This window comes from Dipodomys ordii, unplaced genomic scaffold (genome assembly GCF_000151885.1).
Source record: "Dipodomys ordii isolate 6190 unplaced genomic scaffold, Dord_2.0 Scaffold118, whole genome shotgun sequence".
In the NCBI taxonomy this organism is placed as follows: domain Eukaryota; kingdom Metazoa; phylum Chordata; class Mammalia; order Rodentia; family Heteromyidae; genus Dipodomys; species Dipodomys ordii.
In genome coordinates, this window is record NW_012267334.1 from 473041 (window position 1) to 490338 (window position 17298).

Genomic DNA, 17298 nt, shown 5'->3' on the forward strand with positions numbered 1-17298 from the left:
GTGTGTGTGTGCGCGTGCGTGCGTGTGTGTGCGTGTGTGCGTGCGTGCGTGTGTGTGTGTGTGCGTGCGTGTGCGTGTGTGTGTGTGTGAATTCCATGGCTATGTGTTGGTGGCCAGAGCTGGAATAGGAGAGCTAGGGAGTTGTGTTCTTCAGTTCTGCTCATGCTCAGGAAACCCATTCTGTGTGTGTGTGTGTGTGTGTGTGTGTGTGTGTGTGTGTGTGCATGTGTGTATGCACGTGCACACACGCTCCCATGTAGATCTGTCTGTATGCTGGTACTAGGGTTTGAACTCAGGGCCTTGTTCTCATTTGGCTTTTGTGCTTGAGGCTGGCACGCTATTATCAAGTTACACATCTACTTCCAGCTTTTTGGTGATAAATTGGAGATAAGACTCTGATAGACCTTCCTGCCCAGGCTGGCTTTGAACTTCAGTCTCAGATCTCAGCCCCCTGAGCAGCTAGGATTACACCATCAGTGTCTAGCCAGGAGACCAGTTATGTTATCTTTTTTTCCCCTAGTTTTGTTTTTTGTTTGTTTGTTTTTGTGCAGTTCTGGGGCTTGAACTAGGCACCTGCTCACTGCCTTTGAGCTTTTTTTGCTCAAGGCTAACACTGTACCACTTGAGCCACAGCTTCACTTCTGACTTTTGGGTGATTAATTGGAGATAAGAGTCTCTCGGACTTTCCCAGCAGGGCTGGCTTTGAACCTGGATCCTTAGATCTCAGCCTCCTGAGTATCAAGGATTACAGGAGTGAGACTGGCCCCAGCATTTTTTTTTTTTGGTGCCTGTCCTGGGGCTTGGATGCAGAGCCTGGTGCTGTCCCTGAGCTTTTTTTTTTCCTCACTGGCTAGTGCTCTACCACTTGAGCCACACCGTCACTTTGGGCTTTTTGTGATGGTCAATTGGAGATAAGAGTCTCATGGACTTTCCTGCCTGAGCTGACTTCAAACCATGAGCCTCAGATCTCAGCCTCCTGAGTAGTAAACCACTTGCATTCAACTCACAGCAACCTTTTTATAAATATTCCTAGAAGGTTTCTGTCTCTCTCAGTCCAGATGCCTCGTATGATCACTGAGTTCTTACGCCGAACAGCCAAGTGGCGGGTCAGACAGTAGGGAGCTGTCAGGGACCTCGAAATGGTGGAGCACAGCAGTTTAGTCTCAGCCAAGACACATCCAGAGCAGTGGTTCCAGTTGTCCAGAAGGTGGCAGCCTTGGGCAAACAATGCCACAGCACACGGCTCTCTGCTTGGCACTCCTTCCAGGTCAGCGTCTTGTGAGGGGATTCAGTGGGGGAAGGGATTGCAGGGCTTTGGCACAATGCCTGATTCCTCTCCATGAATGGCCCTAAGGCCTCCAGCTTGCCACCCTGTTCTACTTACTATTCAGTGTGCTAGGGAAATGCATTTTACAGATGGGGACTCTGATGCTTTAGAGAAATGGAAATCCACTAGGTCCTTGCACTAGCAAGGGGTTCCCAGAACGGGGCTGGGTTTGTCTGTCTCCTGAACCATGTGAATATGCCAGTCCCAGAGGTTCAGAACATGCTCTTGGCCTGCTGCCCCCCTTCTGTTCCCCGCCTATCCGTACTAGGGAGAGACTCTGGACAACTGATGTCTTATGCATATAATCCAAGCTATTCAGGAGACTGAGATCTCAGTCCAAAGCCAGCCTGGCACACGAAGCTAGGAAACTCTTTTTTTTGGCGGTTGTGGGGCTTGAACTCTGGGCCTGGGTGCTGTCCCTCAGCTCTTCAGCTCAAGGCGAGCACTCTACCACTTGAGCTACAGCGCCACTTCTGGTTTTCTAGTGATTTATTGGAGATAGGAGTCTCATGGTCTCTCCTGCCCGGGCTGGCTTTGAACCATGATCCTCAGATCTCAGCCTCCTGAGTAGCTAGGATTACAGGCGTGAGCCACTGGCGCCCGGCTGAAGCTAGGAAACTCTTATCTCCAATTAACCAGCAGAAAGCCAAGAAAAGAAACAGCTAGGTGCTGGTGACTCATGCCTGTAATACTAGCTACTCAGGAGGCCGAGATCTGAGAATCGTAGTTCCAAACTAGCCCAGGCAGAAAAGTCTGCGAAACTCTTATCTTCAATAATATACTCAAAAAAGCCAGAAGCAGTGCTGTGACTTAAGTGGTATAGTGCTAACCTTGAAGAAAAAAGCTCAGGGACAGCACCTAGGCCCTGAGTTCAAGTCTATGACCAAAAAAAAAAAAGGAGAAAGATGCTCAGTGTGGGTGTCGAGGCACACAGCCTCCCTGCCCTTTTCGCTTGGCCTTCATATAGCCTGGCTCTTCTGTGCCGGTGCACGTGTTTGTCACCTTGCAAAGTCCATGTGTGAGTGCAGTCTGTGTGTACATGTCTGCACGTGGTGTGAGAGCCTGTGATACAGACAGTCCCTCCCCCCCAGACATCATCATCATCTAGACAATATCTGGGGGTTTCTTATTCAACGCTGGGGCGCAGCTTGCATTTTACTTCTCAGAACCCATCACCACCCAGCTGCTGTCTTGCTATTGCTCTAGGCTGGGGAAGGGGCCCCCATCATCCAGAGTAGGAGCCACAACTCTGATTTCCTGGTTTTTACCAAATGGCATCTCTTTTTTATTGCTCAGCCCTGGTTCTCCCTGCCTAGTACAAGCAAACAGCGCAACGAGCTGAAATCTCCCCCCGAACCACTAGGATGTCCTTGCCGCGCCTTGCCTAAGCAGTCTGTCCACAGGGGACAGGATGTGTTGGGTGAGGGTCCCCAGCCTGCCCAGCCTAGACTGTCCTGTAGGCTCAAGGCCCCTTCAAACTATGGTGGCAAAGGTGCATTGGGAGCCGTGTGCCGCCGTCTGTTCACAGCCTGCGTTTGGCGAGTGTGATTCCACTGCCAGGACCTAGGCCTCAAGGGGCCTTCATGGTCAGTAGCACTAGAAGAAGCTGTCGGCTCTGTGGAATTGGGAGCAGATGGCTGCCCAAACACCACACTCCGCCCCAAACCATCCCTCAGCACTCAGAGTGGACATGGAGACTAGTGTTTGGTAGTAAGGTTACAGATCCCACCCTGTGATAGTGAGTAGTGAACCTGGTGGAGTTCAGATCAAGAGAGGGAAAGTAACTCTAGAATGCCTTCCAGGATCATGCGGAAACATCCAGAGGATGTCCGGAGCGTGGCACACACTGTGGTGAAGAGAATGTCACCCTTTGTGCAGCAGATAGACTTCACTCTGGACTGGATGGAGGTAGAGGCCGCGCGTGCCATATACAGGTGAGGCCTGGAGGTGTGCTGTGTACCGAGAGGTCCCCGAAGGCCTGCAGTGTCAGAAGACTGCTGTGGTGCAGTGTATAGAGAGGTCCACTGGCTAGCAGATTTCTCCTCCATAAATGTGTCCCTACTTAGAGCAGTACAGCTGAAGACCAAACTTCACTCTTGTGGAGACTGTATACCAGATGGATTTATCTCCCTAGGCATCCACATGAAAATGCCCTTGTAGGCATCTTGAGTTCTGTGTGCAGCTGTATACATGCAGACAAAGTACATTTTTACTGACATCTTTCTGTGTCTATATCCTAAGTATGTACCGCCTTTTCAAAGAGCCTGAGAACCGTTAGAATGCCCTTTCTGAGGTGCTGGTGTATGAGGTCTTTTCCTCTAACCCTAGCTGGGCCACTCATGGCCAGCTCCACATCGATATTCATGGTGTTTAAATGTTAAGAAAAGTTTAAAAAACTTATTAAAGCCAACAGCCCATCGATGTGTGCTTGTGAAAACATTTTAAAATAAAAATGCCTATGCTTTTCAAAACCAGAGAATTTCACTGAGAAGACTACCCTTTGAAACTTTAATCTTCTCATCTTGGGGGCTGAGTGGCTCTTGGCAGGCTGGACCTAGGGGGAGTGAAGGCTGGTGAGCTGAGGGCCTCAAGTAGACAAGTCAGACTGCACGTACATTGTCCTTAGTGCCGACTGCGTTCTGCGATGGGAAGAAGCACCCGGCTGGGGAGACCCCATGGGTGTGGAAGGTGGCAGGCCCTCCTTTCTGTTTCCTGGAACTGGCCTGGCCGGCTGCCTGGACAGGGGAAAGGTTCCCTGAGAGACTCCAGGATTGGAGATGGTTCAGCAACAGATCTGGAGTGAACTGCTAATGCCTTCTGGGGACCAGGGTGCTGGACCCTGGGTTCTGGGTCCTAGTGAGTACCCAGCCAGTGGTGGATCACGATTGGTAGGGAGTGGCCAGAGTCACCGTCTGAGGATCTCCAGTGACAGCAGCGGCCAGCTGGCGGAAGCGTCCCAAGGCTGACCTGAGCTGCTGGTGACTTGTTCCAAGGTCCACAGCAGTATTTTTGGAGCTTGGAGCTTTTTGCTGCTTTTTTTTTTTTTTAACAAATCTTCAATTTACCTGAAGAAATTCAGTTTAAAAAACATTTTGTAAAACTGGGCACCGTTGGCTCACGCCTGTCATCCTAGCTGCTCAGGAGACTGAGATCTGAGGATTGCGGTTCAAAGCCAGCCGAGGCAGGAAAGTCTGTGAGACTCTTGTCTCCAATAAACCACTCAGAAAACCAGAAGTGGTGCAGTGGCTCAAGTGGTAGAAGGCTAGCCTTGAGCTGAAGGGCTGAAGGGCTGAGGAACAGCGTTCAAGCCCAGAGTTCAAGCTCCATGACTGACAAAAAAAAAAAATTCTTCCAACTATTTACTATGTTTTAATTAAATCCTATTCCTGATAATGCTTTAAAATCATATGAAGAAAAATATAAATGTTTCACAGGTTTGGTCTACAAATCATTTGGGAAACCAACTTTAAAAAAATGGCCTTGAGCTGGGCGCTGGTGGCTCACGCCTGTAATCCTAGCTACTCAGGAGGCTGACATCTGAGGATGGAGGTTCAAAGCCAGCTGGGGCAGGAAAGTTCGTGAGACTTTTTTTTTTTTTGGTCATGAGGCTTGAACTCTGGGCTTGGGCACTGTCCCTCAGCTCTTCAGCTCAAGGCTAGCGCTCTACCACTTGAGCTACAGCACCACTTCCAGTTTTCTGGTGGTTTTATTAGAGATAAGAGTTTCACGGACTTTCTTGCCCGGGCTGGCTTTGAACTGCGATCCTCAGATCTCAGCCTCCTGAGTAACTAGGATTACAGGCGTGAGCCACCAGGGCCTGGCTTTGTGAGACTCTTCTCTCCAATTAATCACCAGAAAACTGGAAGTGGCGCTGTGGCTCAAAGTGGTAGAGTGCTCGCCTTGAGCAAAAAGAGCTCAGGAAAAGGGCCTAGGCTCTGAATTTAAGCCCTATGACCGACAAAATAATAATAATAAAGTAAAATAAAATCAGCTACCATAACACTCATGAACTGAACAGAACCTCCCTCAAATCCATACTATATAGTTGGACAGAACTTTTGTTATTCTGCTCTACTTTCCAACTTACTCATGTCACAAAAAAGCCCCCAAATACCCTTAGCCTCAAAAAATCAGTCTTCAAATGAAAGATCTGTTTCACCTCCAAAACAAACTCAACTTATTATTCAATAGATGGTTGTCCTTTCATATTACAGTTGATGATAATTGCAGTTAATTTGTAAATAACCTTATGAATTGAAATGGATCAAACTAAGCCTTTGTAAAAGTGACTAGTTTAATTATGGGCTAAATACAGTGAGCTTGAATTAGAAAAATTAAGATTCAAACATCAGTCTTTTCTTCCTCAGGTGGAGACGCTGAGCCACCAGGGCAGGGCCACCACCGTGCATGCTGTTCGAGACTCAGAGCTGGCCAGGCTCCCCACAGGAGCCCTGACGGCCATCAAATGCAGGTACCCACAGGTAGGTGTGGCTCAGAGCACTTGCTTCTACTGTGTCTGTGGGTCAGGTGGCTATTCAGTCAAGTATGGATGAGCAGAACCTAGAAGAGGCAGGATTATATGAGGAGAGAGGCCCCCGGAGTGTTGAGTGTGGGTGGTGGTAGCAGAGCAGTCAGGCGGCTGGTCAGCAGCGTCTTCCTCCTAGTGAATACTGTGGGTGTCGCAAGCCAGGAAAGAACCAACCTTAACAAGTTGGAGGCCCAGCCAGGGCTGTTGGTGAAGGGAAGGGATGGCTGAAAACTGCAGATCTGTGATTGTTAATCAGCGTGATTAACAAAGCACGGTATCTTCTGGAACAAATGGGAAAGTGAGGATAGTGTGGCGCCCACGTTTCCGGGCCTTCTTCAGGACAATGTGCCTCCTCAGAGCCCAGGCCTCTCACTTGCTTTACTATTTGAGGCTTAGCAGAGGGCCATTGCCCCCAGCTGGCAATCCTGCTCTTGTGGCTCATAGAGTAACACAGACTCAGATCTCCGTCTCTAAGAGGCCTCTCGCGATGCTGGCAACCATGACTGCGGTTGCTGTAGTTGCCCATTTAGGGACCAGAAGAACCTGGCAGAGCAAGTGAGTGATTGGTGTGCTGCGTCTCAAGACCCAGTATTCAAGGCTGCAGCTACAGGCCATTCTATTTTTGTGGTTCTGGCCATCCTCTGCCTGTGGGGTCAGGGTGTGGCAGTGTGGGTGTGGGGTGTTGCTGCATCCTGGAGTTTGGAGCCTTCACCATTGGTGGCACCTCCAGTCAGGAATCTTGGCTGCAGGCCACACCTAGAGAGGCTGCTCTGTGGTTCTCCCCAGCCAGGAGCTGGAGGCTGGCTGTGGGTGGAGTCGGGCGGTAGGTATCCATCCATCAGAAAGGTGATGGGGGCTCTCCTGGAAGGTCCAGTAGTCTGAGCCCTGTGGGTGTGTCCACAGTGGCCCCTGACCCCCTTTCTAGACATGAATGCCTGTGCTGTGTGCCAAGGGCAGATAGAGCTTGGCTCCCTTGGCCACCTGCCCCCTCTTCTGTGGGCTGCTCCTTGGTGGCAGAAGTGCATTCAGTCTGCTCCTCTGGGGATCCAGAGACCTATTCCATGTCCTTGTCTCCAGCCTTCCCACAGCAGACCAGGCTCTTGGCCTGCTCACGCCCAGGCTCACACTGGGAACCTCCGTGGGCAGGCTGAGCAGCAGCCACAGGTGTGATGAAGGCTGGAAGGCGTGGGCTCAGCTTGGAGACCCAGCGCTGCCTCCTCGTGTGGACACTGCTGGCTGACCACACTGTGCTGTCCACACCAGGCAGCATCGCCCCGTGGGGCATTCGGTTCTTGCCATCAGGCTGTTGGGCCACATGCTGTGGCTGAGCCCCCTGGGTGCCCTGTCCCGTTGGGGCCTGTGGTGAGGTGTTCTTAGCCCCTGGACCTCACCCTCAGATTGCTTTCTTGGATTCTAGAACAGAACGCAGCCTTCTGCCTGGGACTCCTTCCCCTGCCAAGTAGTGCTCCACAAGCGTTCCACAAAACGTGACTGTTAGGACTGCGCTGCGAATAAGCACATCCTTTTCTTGTTATTGTTGTTTGTTTTGTTGGTTATGGGCTTGAACTCAGAGCCTCGGTGCTGTTCTTGAGCGTTTGTGCTCAAGGCTAGCACTCTACCACTAAGCCACAGAACTACTTCTGGTTTTCTGGTGGTTAATGAGAGGTAAGAGTCTCACAGACTTTCCTGCCCAGGCTTTGAACCGTGATCCTCAAATTTTAGCCTCTTGAGTAGGTAGGATTACAGATGTGAACCACTAGTACCTGGCTGCACATTCTTATCTGTCTGTCTGTCCTTCTATCTATCTGCCCATCCATCCATCCATCCGTCTGTCCATTTATCTATCTGTATTTGGTGGTAGTGAGATCTGAATCCAGGTCAGCACTCTTCCACTGAGCCAGACTCTAGCCCTGTTTTGCTTTAGTTATTTTTCTGATAGAGTCTTTGACAATGGCCTGCTTCAGATCTCAACTGTCCTGCCTGCGGCCTCCTGCATGGCTTGAATTACAGGCACAGGCCACCACAGTCAGTTTATTTGTTGAGATCAGATCTTGCTAACTTTTCGGCCCAGGCTGGCCTTGAACCACAATCCTTCAATTGCTGCCTCTTAGTAACTGAGATTACAAGTGTGAGTCACTATGCCCAGCCTTAGAATATCTTACTGAACAGACGAACCTCTCCCTCCAGTTTTTTGTTTGTTTGTTTTTGTCGGTTGTGGGGCTTGAACTCTGGGCTTGGGCTCTTCAGCTCAAGGCAAGCGCTCTACCACTTGAACTGCAGCACCACTTCTGGTTTTCTAGTGGCTTATTGGAGATAAGAATCTCACAGACTTTCCTGTCGGGGCTGGCTTTGAACCTCGATCCTCAAAGCGCAGCTTCCTGAGTACTAGGATGACAGATGTGAGCCACCAGCGCCCAGCTGCCCTGGCCTTTAAGATCCTCTTTCTTCCATCTCTCAAGTAGCTGGGATTACTGGCAAGAGCCACCACACCCCAGCTCGCTAGGCATATTCTTAACCTTGCAGACAGCTCATCTGCTTCTGGAGTTGCTGGGTCACAGGATGGATGTGTTTTTAGGGACTGTAGACAGTCCTCCAAAGCAACTGTCTTGCTTCACAACATAGTATCTGAGTCCATGTCTCCACACTGCACATGCTCAGTGAGGGTGTCTCTTGGTATGAGCCATTTATTCTCTTGGGAGAGAAGTGGCACCGCACAGTAGTGTGAATTTTTGTGTCCCTGATGGGCAACAATGCTGAGCACTTGTAAATGCCTTTATTGACCTGTTTTGAACCTTTGCCACTTGTCAACATTTTTTAAATAGCTTGGAATTAAGTTTTAATTATGACAATTATTATGGCTATGTTTTTAAGGACTTATCCTTTAGAGCAGGAACGGGGCATGTCCAGTTTACAGGTTGCACAAGGCTCTTAAAATAATGTGGTACATGACAGGACAGACACACGTGCTTCTCATATACTTCTTGTTGGCTGCCTGCAGCTGTGTGCATAATCGATAATTTTCTATGTCCCACAAATGATGTTATAAATATCCACATGGCCCTTGGTAGAAAAAAGTCTTCCCACCCTTGCAGCAGCATATTCAGACATTAGTGGATGCAGTGCTGTCTTTGGGACGGGCTTCAGAGTGTCCAGGGGTGTCTGTAAAATGAGGAGGACAAAGGCAGAAGGGGATCCCGCTCTGCTTTGTGTGTATTTCAATTTTTACATAATAAAACTAATTGTTAAAGCCCTAATTTAACAGTTGGTGTTAGATTAGCAGCATGAAAAACATTATGCTTACTGGGTGCCCGTGACCCACGGCTGTAATCCGAGTACTCAGGAGGCTGAGATCTGAGATCGTGGTTTGAACCCAGCTCAGGCAAGAAGGTCTGTGAGACTCTTATCTCTAATTAAGTACCAAAAAGCTGGAAGTGGAGCTGTGGCTCAAGTGGTAGAGTGTTAGTATTGAGCAACAAAGCTCAGGGTCAGTGCCCAGGCTCTGAGTTCCAGGCCTAGGACTTGCACAAAAGAAAGGAAGAAAGGAACAAAGGAAGAAAAGAAAGAAAGGAAGGAAAGGAAGGAAGGAAGGAAGGAAGGAAGGGAAGGAGGGAGGGAGGGGGAGGGGCAGAGGGAGGGAGGGAGGGCCGACCATCATGCTCTCTGGTTTCTGTCTCAAACTCCTCTGCTCGGACTGTTTGCTGTCCCACACCCTAAGTGTGGGTGGTTTTTCTCGCACCCTCCGTAGGCCTTGGGGCCAGCATCCTGGGCCTGTAGGTGGGTGGGTGGCCCTTCTACCTCCACTGCACTATCCTGGGCCGGTGGATCACTGCCAGGCAGTCAAACTAGCTCCTTCCATAGTCGCACTGAGCTCTCTCAGCTACAGAGTGTCTGGAAGCACACTGGAGGGGAGTAGGAGCTGGGTGGAGGGTAAAGGAAGGGCTAAGGGGGAGTGGGGTGACGTTAACAGTTGCTCATAGGAGTGACATCATGCAGCTCTGCAGTGCATGTGCTGGATCTTCAGGTTATCTGGGTTTATAGACTCAGACTGCAGCATTTCTTCTCAGATTATCCTGCACAGCATCTAAGAGTACCAGTGGTTAGACTGCCTGTCCAACAGTCCTCTGTCAGCTTGTCGGCCTTAGGAATAAAAAGCAAGCTGCAGGGGCTGGGAAGGTGGCTCAGTGGTAGAGTGCTTGCCTTGCATGCCTGAGGCCCTGGGTTCGATTCCTCAGCACCACATAAGCAAAAAGAAAAAAGCCGGAAGTGGCACTGTGGCTCAAGTGGTAGAGCTCAAGCCTTGAGCTGAAGAGCTGAGGGACAGCTCCCAGACCCAGAGTTCAGGCCCCACGACTGGACCCCCCCCCAAAAAAAAAGCAAGCTGCTTGGTGTATTTAAGCGGTTACACTTGAGTCTGCCTAGTATACACAAGGCATTAGGTTCAATACTCAACATCACCAAAAAAGGGAGGAAAGCCCTAACATTTAAATAACTTTATTCACTCATTCATCCTTTTATTTATTTAGAGACAGGGACTCATTATGAAACCTAGGTTGGCCTCAAACTGGTGATCCTCCTGTCTCAGCCTCTTGAGTGCTGCGATTATAGATATGAGATACCATAGCTGGCCTTAAATTACTTTATTCTTAAATAATCTTTTTGTTGTTATTTATTTTTTATTTTCTTGTTATTTATTTTTATTTTATTTTGTTAGTCGTGGGGCTTGAACTCTGGGCCTGGGTACTGTCTCTCAGCTCTTCAACTCAAAGCTAGCACTCTGCCACTTGAGCCACAGCACCACTTCTGGTTTTCTGGTGTTTAATTGGAGATAAGAGTCTCATTGAGGGAGTGGAGCTGTGGCTCAAGTGGTAGAGCGATAGCCTTGAGCTGAAGAGCTGAGGGACAGCGCCCAGGCCCAGAGTTCAAGCCCCAGGACTGACAAAAAAGAGAAGGAAACAGAAACAGTATGTGAGAGAATAAAGTTGGCATAATAGTTTATTAAAAAAAAAAGAGTCTCACTGACTTTCCTGCCTGGGCTGGCTTTGAACCATGATCCTCAGATCTTAGCCTCCTGAGTAGCTAGGATACAGGCGTGAGCCACCAGCGCCCAGCTTTATTGTCATTATTAAGGTGTTGTACAGTGGGGCTACCCTTTCATAAGTCAGGTAATGAGTGCATTTCTTTTTTTTGGACAATGTCACCTCTTCCTTACTTCTCCCCAGTTCCCTGCCCCCCATCTCCACCCATGAGTTACACAGGTCATTTTCCACATAGCGTATACTGAATAGAAAGACTGCATTTATTCACCCTTCGTCCCTCCCTTTCTATGTCCCTTCTTAACTACCCCCCTGAAGAAAAAAACCTCAAAGCAAAAACCCACCACCACCAACAGTAACAGACAACCACCACCACCACCAACAGTGACAGACAACCACCACCACCACCAACAGTGACAGACAACCACCACCACCACCAACAGTGACAAACAACGCCTATCGCCCATGTTTCCATTTCCTGGAATTTGTTTTGGTATATACTATTTTTAAATGTTCAGAGAAGTTACACCTTTGTGACCCTCTTGTAATGATAGCCTCCTTTAGTCTGCTTGTGTGTAATTGCCCAGAGTTCTGTACAGGTTATCATGCCCAGTTATATTTTAGATCTAGCTTCCACGTGCCATTTGTCTCTCCAGGCTTGGCTGACCTCAGCATAACTTTTCTAGGTCCATCCATTTTCCTGCAAATAACATCATATTATTCTTACTAATGGATGAGTAAAATTCCATTGTGTGTGTGTGTGTGTGTGTGTGTGTGTGTGTGTTCTTGATCCACTCATCTATGGTAGGACAGCTGGGCTGCTATCCTATATTGGCTATTGTGAATAGTGCAGCAATGAGCATAGATGTGCAAGGGTCTTTACAGTATTCTGACTTTTAATGCTCTGGGTAGATGCCCAAGAACCTCCTTCCAGAGTAGTTGCACTAGTTCACCACTAGGGGTCCTTCCCCCACCCCCCCACCCCAACCTGCATTTGCTGTTCAGGTTCTTGACATTGGCCAATCTAACTGGGGTGAGATGGAATCTCAAAAGTTATTTTGTGATTTGCATTTCCTTTGTGGCATTAGCATTTCCCTGTGCTTCTATTTGCCATTTTTACTTCTTCTGAGAAGTCCCTCTGTAACTTCTTTGCCTATTTATTGATTGGTTTAGTAGCTTTGGGAGGGGTTAGTTTCTTGAGCTCCTTGTATATTTTGGATATGAGGCCTTTGTCTGATATATTGCTAATAAAGATCTTCCCCCAGTTGTTGGCTCTCTTTCTAGTTTATAACCATGTCCTTTATGGTACAGAAACTTTATTTTGATGTAATCCTATTGGTTGAATCTCTTTCCTCTCTGTGTGCCCTGGGACTCTTCAAAAGGTTCCTACCTATGCCTATAATTTCTAATGATTCTCCTACTCCATCTCTCTGTAGTTTCAGATCTGATGTTAAGTCTTTGATAAACTTTGAGTTGATACTCATTCATGGTAACAAACAGGTTCCAATTTTAGTTTCCGATATATGCATGTCCAATTTTCCCAACACCATTTATTGATGAGGCTATCTTTTTTTCCACAGTATTTCTTTGACTCCCTTGTCAAATATCAAATATTGTAGGTATGTGGCTTTATTTCTGGGTCTTCTCCTGAGCAGCTGGGATTACAGGTGTGAGACATTGGCACCTGGCTTCTGTTTTCTTTATGTATGTGCTTAGAGCTAGGACCTTTCCTCTCAACACTGCTTCTGCTGTATCTCAGGGGTCCTGGAATGATGTGTTTCTATTCTTGTTGGGTTGTAGGAACTTTGTGATTTCTTCTTTTATTTCTTCAGTGGCTCACCTGTTATCCAACATTGTGTTATTTAGTCTGCATATGTTCCAGTGTTTTCTGTAGCATCTTTTGCTGTTGAGATCTAGTTTAATTCCATTGTGCTCAGACAGGATAAGGGAGTTGTCTCAATCCTTTTGTACTTGCTCAGACTTGTTGAATGTTCATAGATATGATCTGTTTTGGAGAAGGCTCCATAGGCTGCTGAGGAGAATGTGCATTGTGTGGTTGTTGAGTGGAATGTTCTGTAGATGTCTATTAAGTCTATTTGGGTTATGCATCATGTAACCCAGAGGCTTCTTTTCTGATTCTTTGGTTGGTTGACCTGTCCTTTGGTGAGAGTAGGGTGTTAAAGGCTCCCACTATTGTTCTGTTGGGATCTATCAGTCTTTATAAGTCTGTTTGTTTAATATATTTAGTGCTTTATTGTTTGGTGTATATATATATATATATATGTATGTACATATATATTTGGTGCATATATATTGACCACTGTAATTTCCTCTTCATGGATCATTCTCTTTCTTAATATGTCATGATCTTTGTCTCTTCTTACTGCTTTTCACATGAAGTCTGTTTTATCTGATAACGATATGGAGGCTCCTGCCTTCTTGCAGGCTACATTTTTGAAAGATCTTTTTCCATCCCTTCACTCAGAATTTGTGTTTATCTTTGACTGTTGTGAGATTTGTTTCCTGGAGACAACAAATGATTGGATCTTGTTTTTTGATCCAATCTGCTACTATAAGTCTTTTGATTGGGAAATTAAGCCCATTGATGTAACATTACTATGGAGAAATATGTCATGCTTCTTAAATCACTTTATTTTTATGTAAAAGCATTTAAAATAAGTTTATAACCATTTTATCAAATTAAAAATTATTTTTTTATCTGGACCCCGGTGACTCATGCCTTTCATCCTAGCTGCTCAGGAGACTGAGATCTGAGGATCACAGTTCAAAGCCAGCCTGGGCAGGAAAGTCTGTGAGACTTTCAGCTCCAATTAAATCACAGAAAAAGCCAAAAGTGGTGCTATGGCTCTAGTGGAAGAGTGCTAGCTTTGAGCAAAAGAGCTCAGGGATGGCACCTCAGGACCAGCAAAAAATAATTGTATACATATACATATATATATAATATTGCTGGGTGCTGGTGGTTTACTCCTGTAATCCTAGCTACTCAGGAGAGACAGATGACAGATCTGAGGATCATGGTTCAAAGCCAGCCCTGGAGGGAAAGTCCCTGAAGATTTTTTTGTTGTTGTTGTCATGGGGCTGGGCTTGGGCGCTGTCCCTCAGCTCTTCAGCTCAAGGTGAGCACTCTACCAAAAGAGCCACAGAGCCACTTCCAGTTTTCTAGTAGTTTATTGGAGATAAGAGTCTCACGGAGGGGCTGGGAAGGTGGCTCAGTGGTAGAGTGCTTGCCTTGCATGCATGAGGTCCTGGGTTCGATTCCTCAGCACCACATAAGCAAAAAGAAAAAAAAGCTGGAACTGGCACTGTGGCTCAAGTGGTAGAGTGCTAGCCTTGAGCTGAAGAGGGTTAGGGTTAGGGTTAGGGTTAGGGTTTTTTCCATAATGAATTAAATGTTCTGTGCACACCATATACACCACACTCGTCTCTCTCCTGACTCTGTGCTCCCTGCCTGGAGAACCCTCCACATATCCTGCACCCATTTTCAGTGCAGTCCCCCCCACCTCCCCATCTACCACAGGGCTCCCAGCTTTCATACCCTACTTCATTTCCTACCAATTCTTTTCTACTAACTTATTTGTGGTCTGCTGGATCATCCTACGGGAGGGCAGGGCAGGGTTCTTTTTTGGTGGTGGTGGTGGTGGTCATGGGGCTCCTGAACGCTTTTGCTCAAGGCTAGCGCCTTACCAATTTGAGCCAGAATCCCACTTCTGGTTTTTCAGTGGTTCGTTGGAGATAGGTGTTTCATGGGGGCTTTTCTGACTGGACTGGCTTTGAACATCATCCTCAGAGCTCAGCCTCAATAGCCAGGATTACACGTGTGAGCCCCCAGCACCCAGCTTACGTGTTTTTAACCTTGTCTTCTTTGTGAATGAAGGTATCCAGGGAACTATTCTTTCAACTTTCTCTCTCTAATGTTCAGCTAGAAGTTTCTCTGATAAGTCTTCCTATCACTTCCTCTTTCCTCTATCACCCTAATCCTGGTATTAGGCCTGTCCAGGGAGGTTTCTGCTAGTGTGCTTGGGAACCGCAGACGGGCCTCACAGGCGCCTCCTCCGCTCAGACTGTGAGTCCTGGGATTGGCGGGTGTGCGACTCTATGCATGCCCTGCAAAGCTTTCTGTTCCAGTTATTGTATTTTGGCTCTTCATGTTTGGGGGGATTTGGAGTCACTATATTTGTTTCTGGGGTATCTGTTATAGTAGCTTCTTTTTTGGGGGGTGGTTTTTATTTTCAAATAATTTTGACATCTATGACATGTCATTTTGTCTGTTGACTTTCCTCTTTGCTTGCTTTCAGTACACCTGAAAATTTGGATCCTGTCTCGGTATTTGGGGTATTATGCTCCCATTTTCATCTTGGTAAGCTGCCATTGTGCTTGTATTTTTAGCTCATGTCCTAGTCACTCACTGGTCAAGGCCATGTGCTTCCCAGAACTGTCCTGGAAACGGCCTGATGTTCTGTGCCATCTCCAGTTCTCAGGGCCGTAGTAGGGATTCTGGGTAGTTCCTAGTGGGGCCAGGTTAGCACAAGCAGATCTGAGAATTCCTTTCTTTACCTTCTACTTCTACTGGTTGGGGCAGGGCAGATAATTGAAGAGGTATGCGGGGCTGGATGTTTGCCGATGCTTGCTCACAGCTCACCCATCTCCATGGAGAACCTTAGGAAGGGGGTCTTGTTTTGTGAAACAAAGCAGGTCTTACCTTGTGCCTGCAGGCCCTGAGCCTTCACTTCCGAAACCAGGCCACATCCAGCATCTCCCGTAGTTTGTAACAGCCAGGAGAGATATTCTTTCTCCACCTTTCTTTGGGCAAGAGCCAGAACTTCACAAGTGCCCTGCTGAGAGACTAAGAAAAAGCTACGTAAATAAGCAGTGAAGCTCCCATCCCTCTGGTTCTACCTAAATGGAGGCTTCTAACATCTGAGATTGCTGAGAAAGAAGAAGGGAAGAGGATTCCCTAAGGAGGATCTATTGCATGAAGAGCAAGAGGATATGGGGGGAGGAGAAAGAGAAGCAAAAATAGGAAGAGGAAGAGGAAGGGGCCAAGGAGGGAGGGAGGGGCAGTAGCCGGGAGGAAAAGGTTCAGACCTACTGTTGGGTCTGGGGAGGTGGTTCTCCTGCGTCTGCTCGGCCTGCCTGCCTGCCTGCTTCCCTCCCTCCCTCCCCTCCCTCCCTTTCCTCCCTTCCTTCCCTCCCTCCCACTCTCACTCCTGCTTCTTTTCTGATTCTTTGGTTGGTTGACCTGTCCTTTGGTGAGAGTAGGGTGTTAAAGGCTCCCACTATTGTTCTGTTGGGATCTATCAGTCTTTATAAGTCTGTTTGTTTAATATATTTAGTGCTTTATTGTTTGGTGTATATATATATATATATGTATGTACATATATATTTGGTGCATATATATTGACCACTGTAATTTCCTCTTCATGGATCATTCTCTTTCTTAATATGTCATGATCTTTGTCTCTTCTTACTGCTTTTCACATGAAGTCTGTTTTATCTGATAACGATATGGAGGCTCCTGCCTTCTTGCAGGCTACATTTTTGAAAGATCTTTTTCCATCCCTTCACTCAGAATTTGTGTTTATCTTTGACTGTTGTGAGATTTGTTTCCTGGAGACAACAAATGATTGGATCTTGTTTTTTGATCCAATCTGCTACTATAAGTCTTTTGATTGGGAAATTAAGCCCATTGATGTAACATTACTATGGAGAAATATGTCATGCTTCTTAAATCACTTTATTTTTATGTAAAAGCATTTAAAATAAGTTTATAACCATTTTATCAAATTAAAAATTATTTTTTTATCTGGACCCCGGTGACTCATGCCTTTCATCCTAGCTGCTCAGGAGACTGAGATCTGAGGATCACAGTTCAAAGCCAGCCTGGGCAGGAAAGTCTGTGAGACTTTCAGCTCCAATTAAATCACAGAAAAAGCCAAAAGTGGTGCTATGGCTCTAGTGGAAGAGTGCTAGCTTTGAGCAAAAGAGCTCAGGGATGGCACCTCAGGACCAGCAAAAAATAATTGTATACATATACATATATATATAATATTGCTGGGTGCTGGTGGTTTACTCCTGTAATCCTAGCTACTCAGGAGAGACAGATGACAGATCTGAGGATCATGGTTCAAAGCCAGCCCTGGAGGGAAAGTCCCTGAAGATTTTTTTGTTGTTGTTGTCATGGGGCTGGGCTTGGGCGCTGTCCCTCAGCTCTTCAGCTCAAGGTGAGCACTCTACCAAAAGAGCCACAGAGCCACTTCCAGTTTTCTAGTAGTTTATTGGAGATAAGAGTCTCACGGAGGGGCTGGGAAGGTGGCTCAGTGGTAGAGTGCTTGCCTTGCATGCATGAGGTCCTGGGTTCGATTCCTCAGCACCACATAAGCAAAAAGAAA

The 17298-nt window shown here is 47.1% G+C and overlaps 1 protein-coding gene across 1 annotated transcript in view; it reads left to right on the plus strand.

Moving 5' to 3' along the window:
• Pnpla7 (patatin-like phospholipase domain containing 7) overlaps nucleotides 1–17298 on the plus strand; it is a 59612-nt gene that overhangs the window by 24021 nt on the left and 18293 nt on the right. Inside the window, 5 exon segments of the mRNA XM_013029326.1 lie at nucleotides 2888–2913; nucleotides 3130–3266; nucleotides 3920–4077; nucleotides 5695–5812; nucleotides 8454–8490. Coding sequence (XP_012884780.1) covers nucleotides 2888–2913; nucleotides 3130–3266; nucleotides 3920–4077; nucleotides 5695–5812; nucleotides 8454–8490 — 476 coding nt within the window.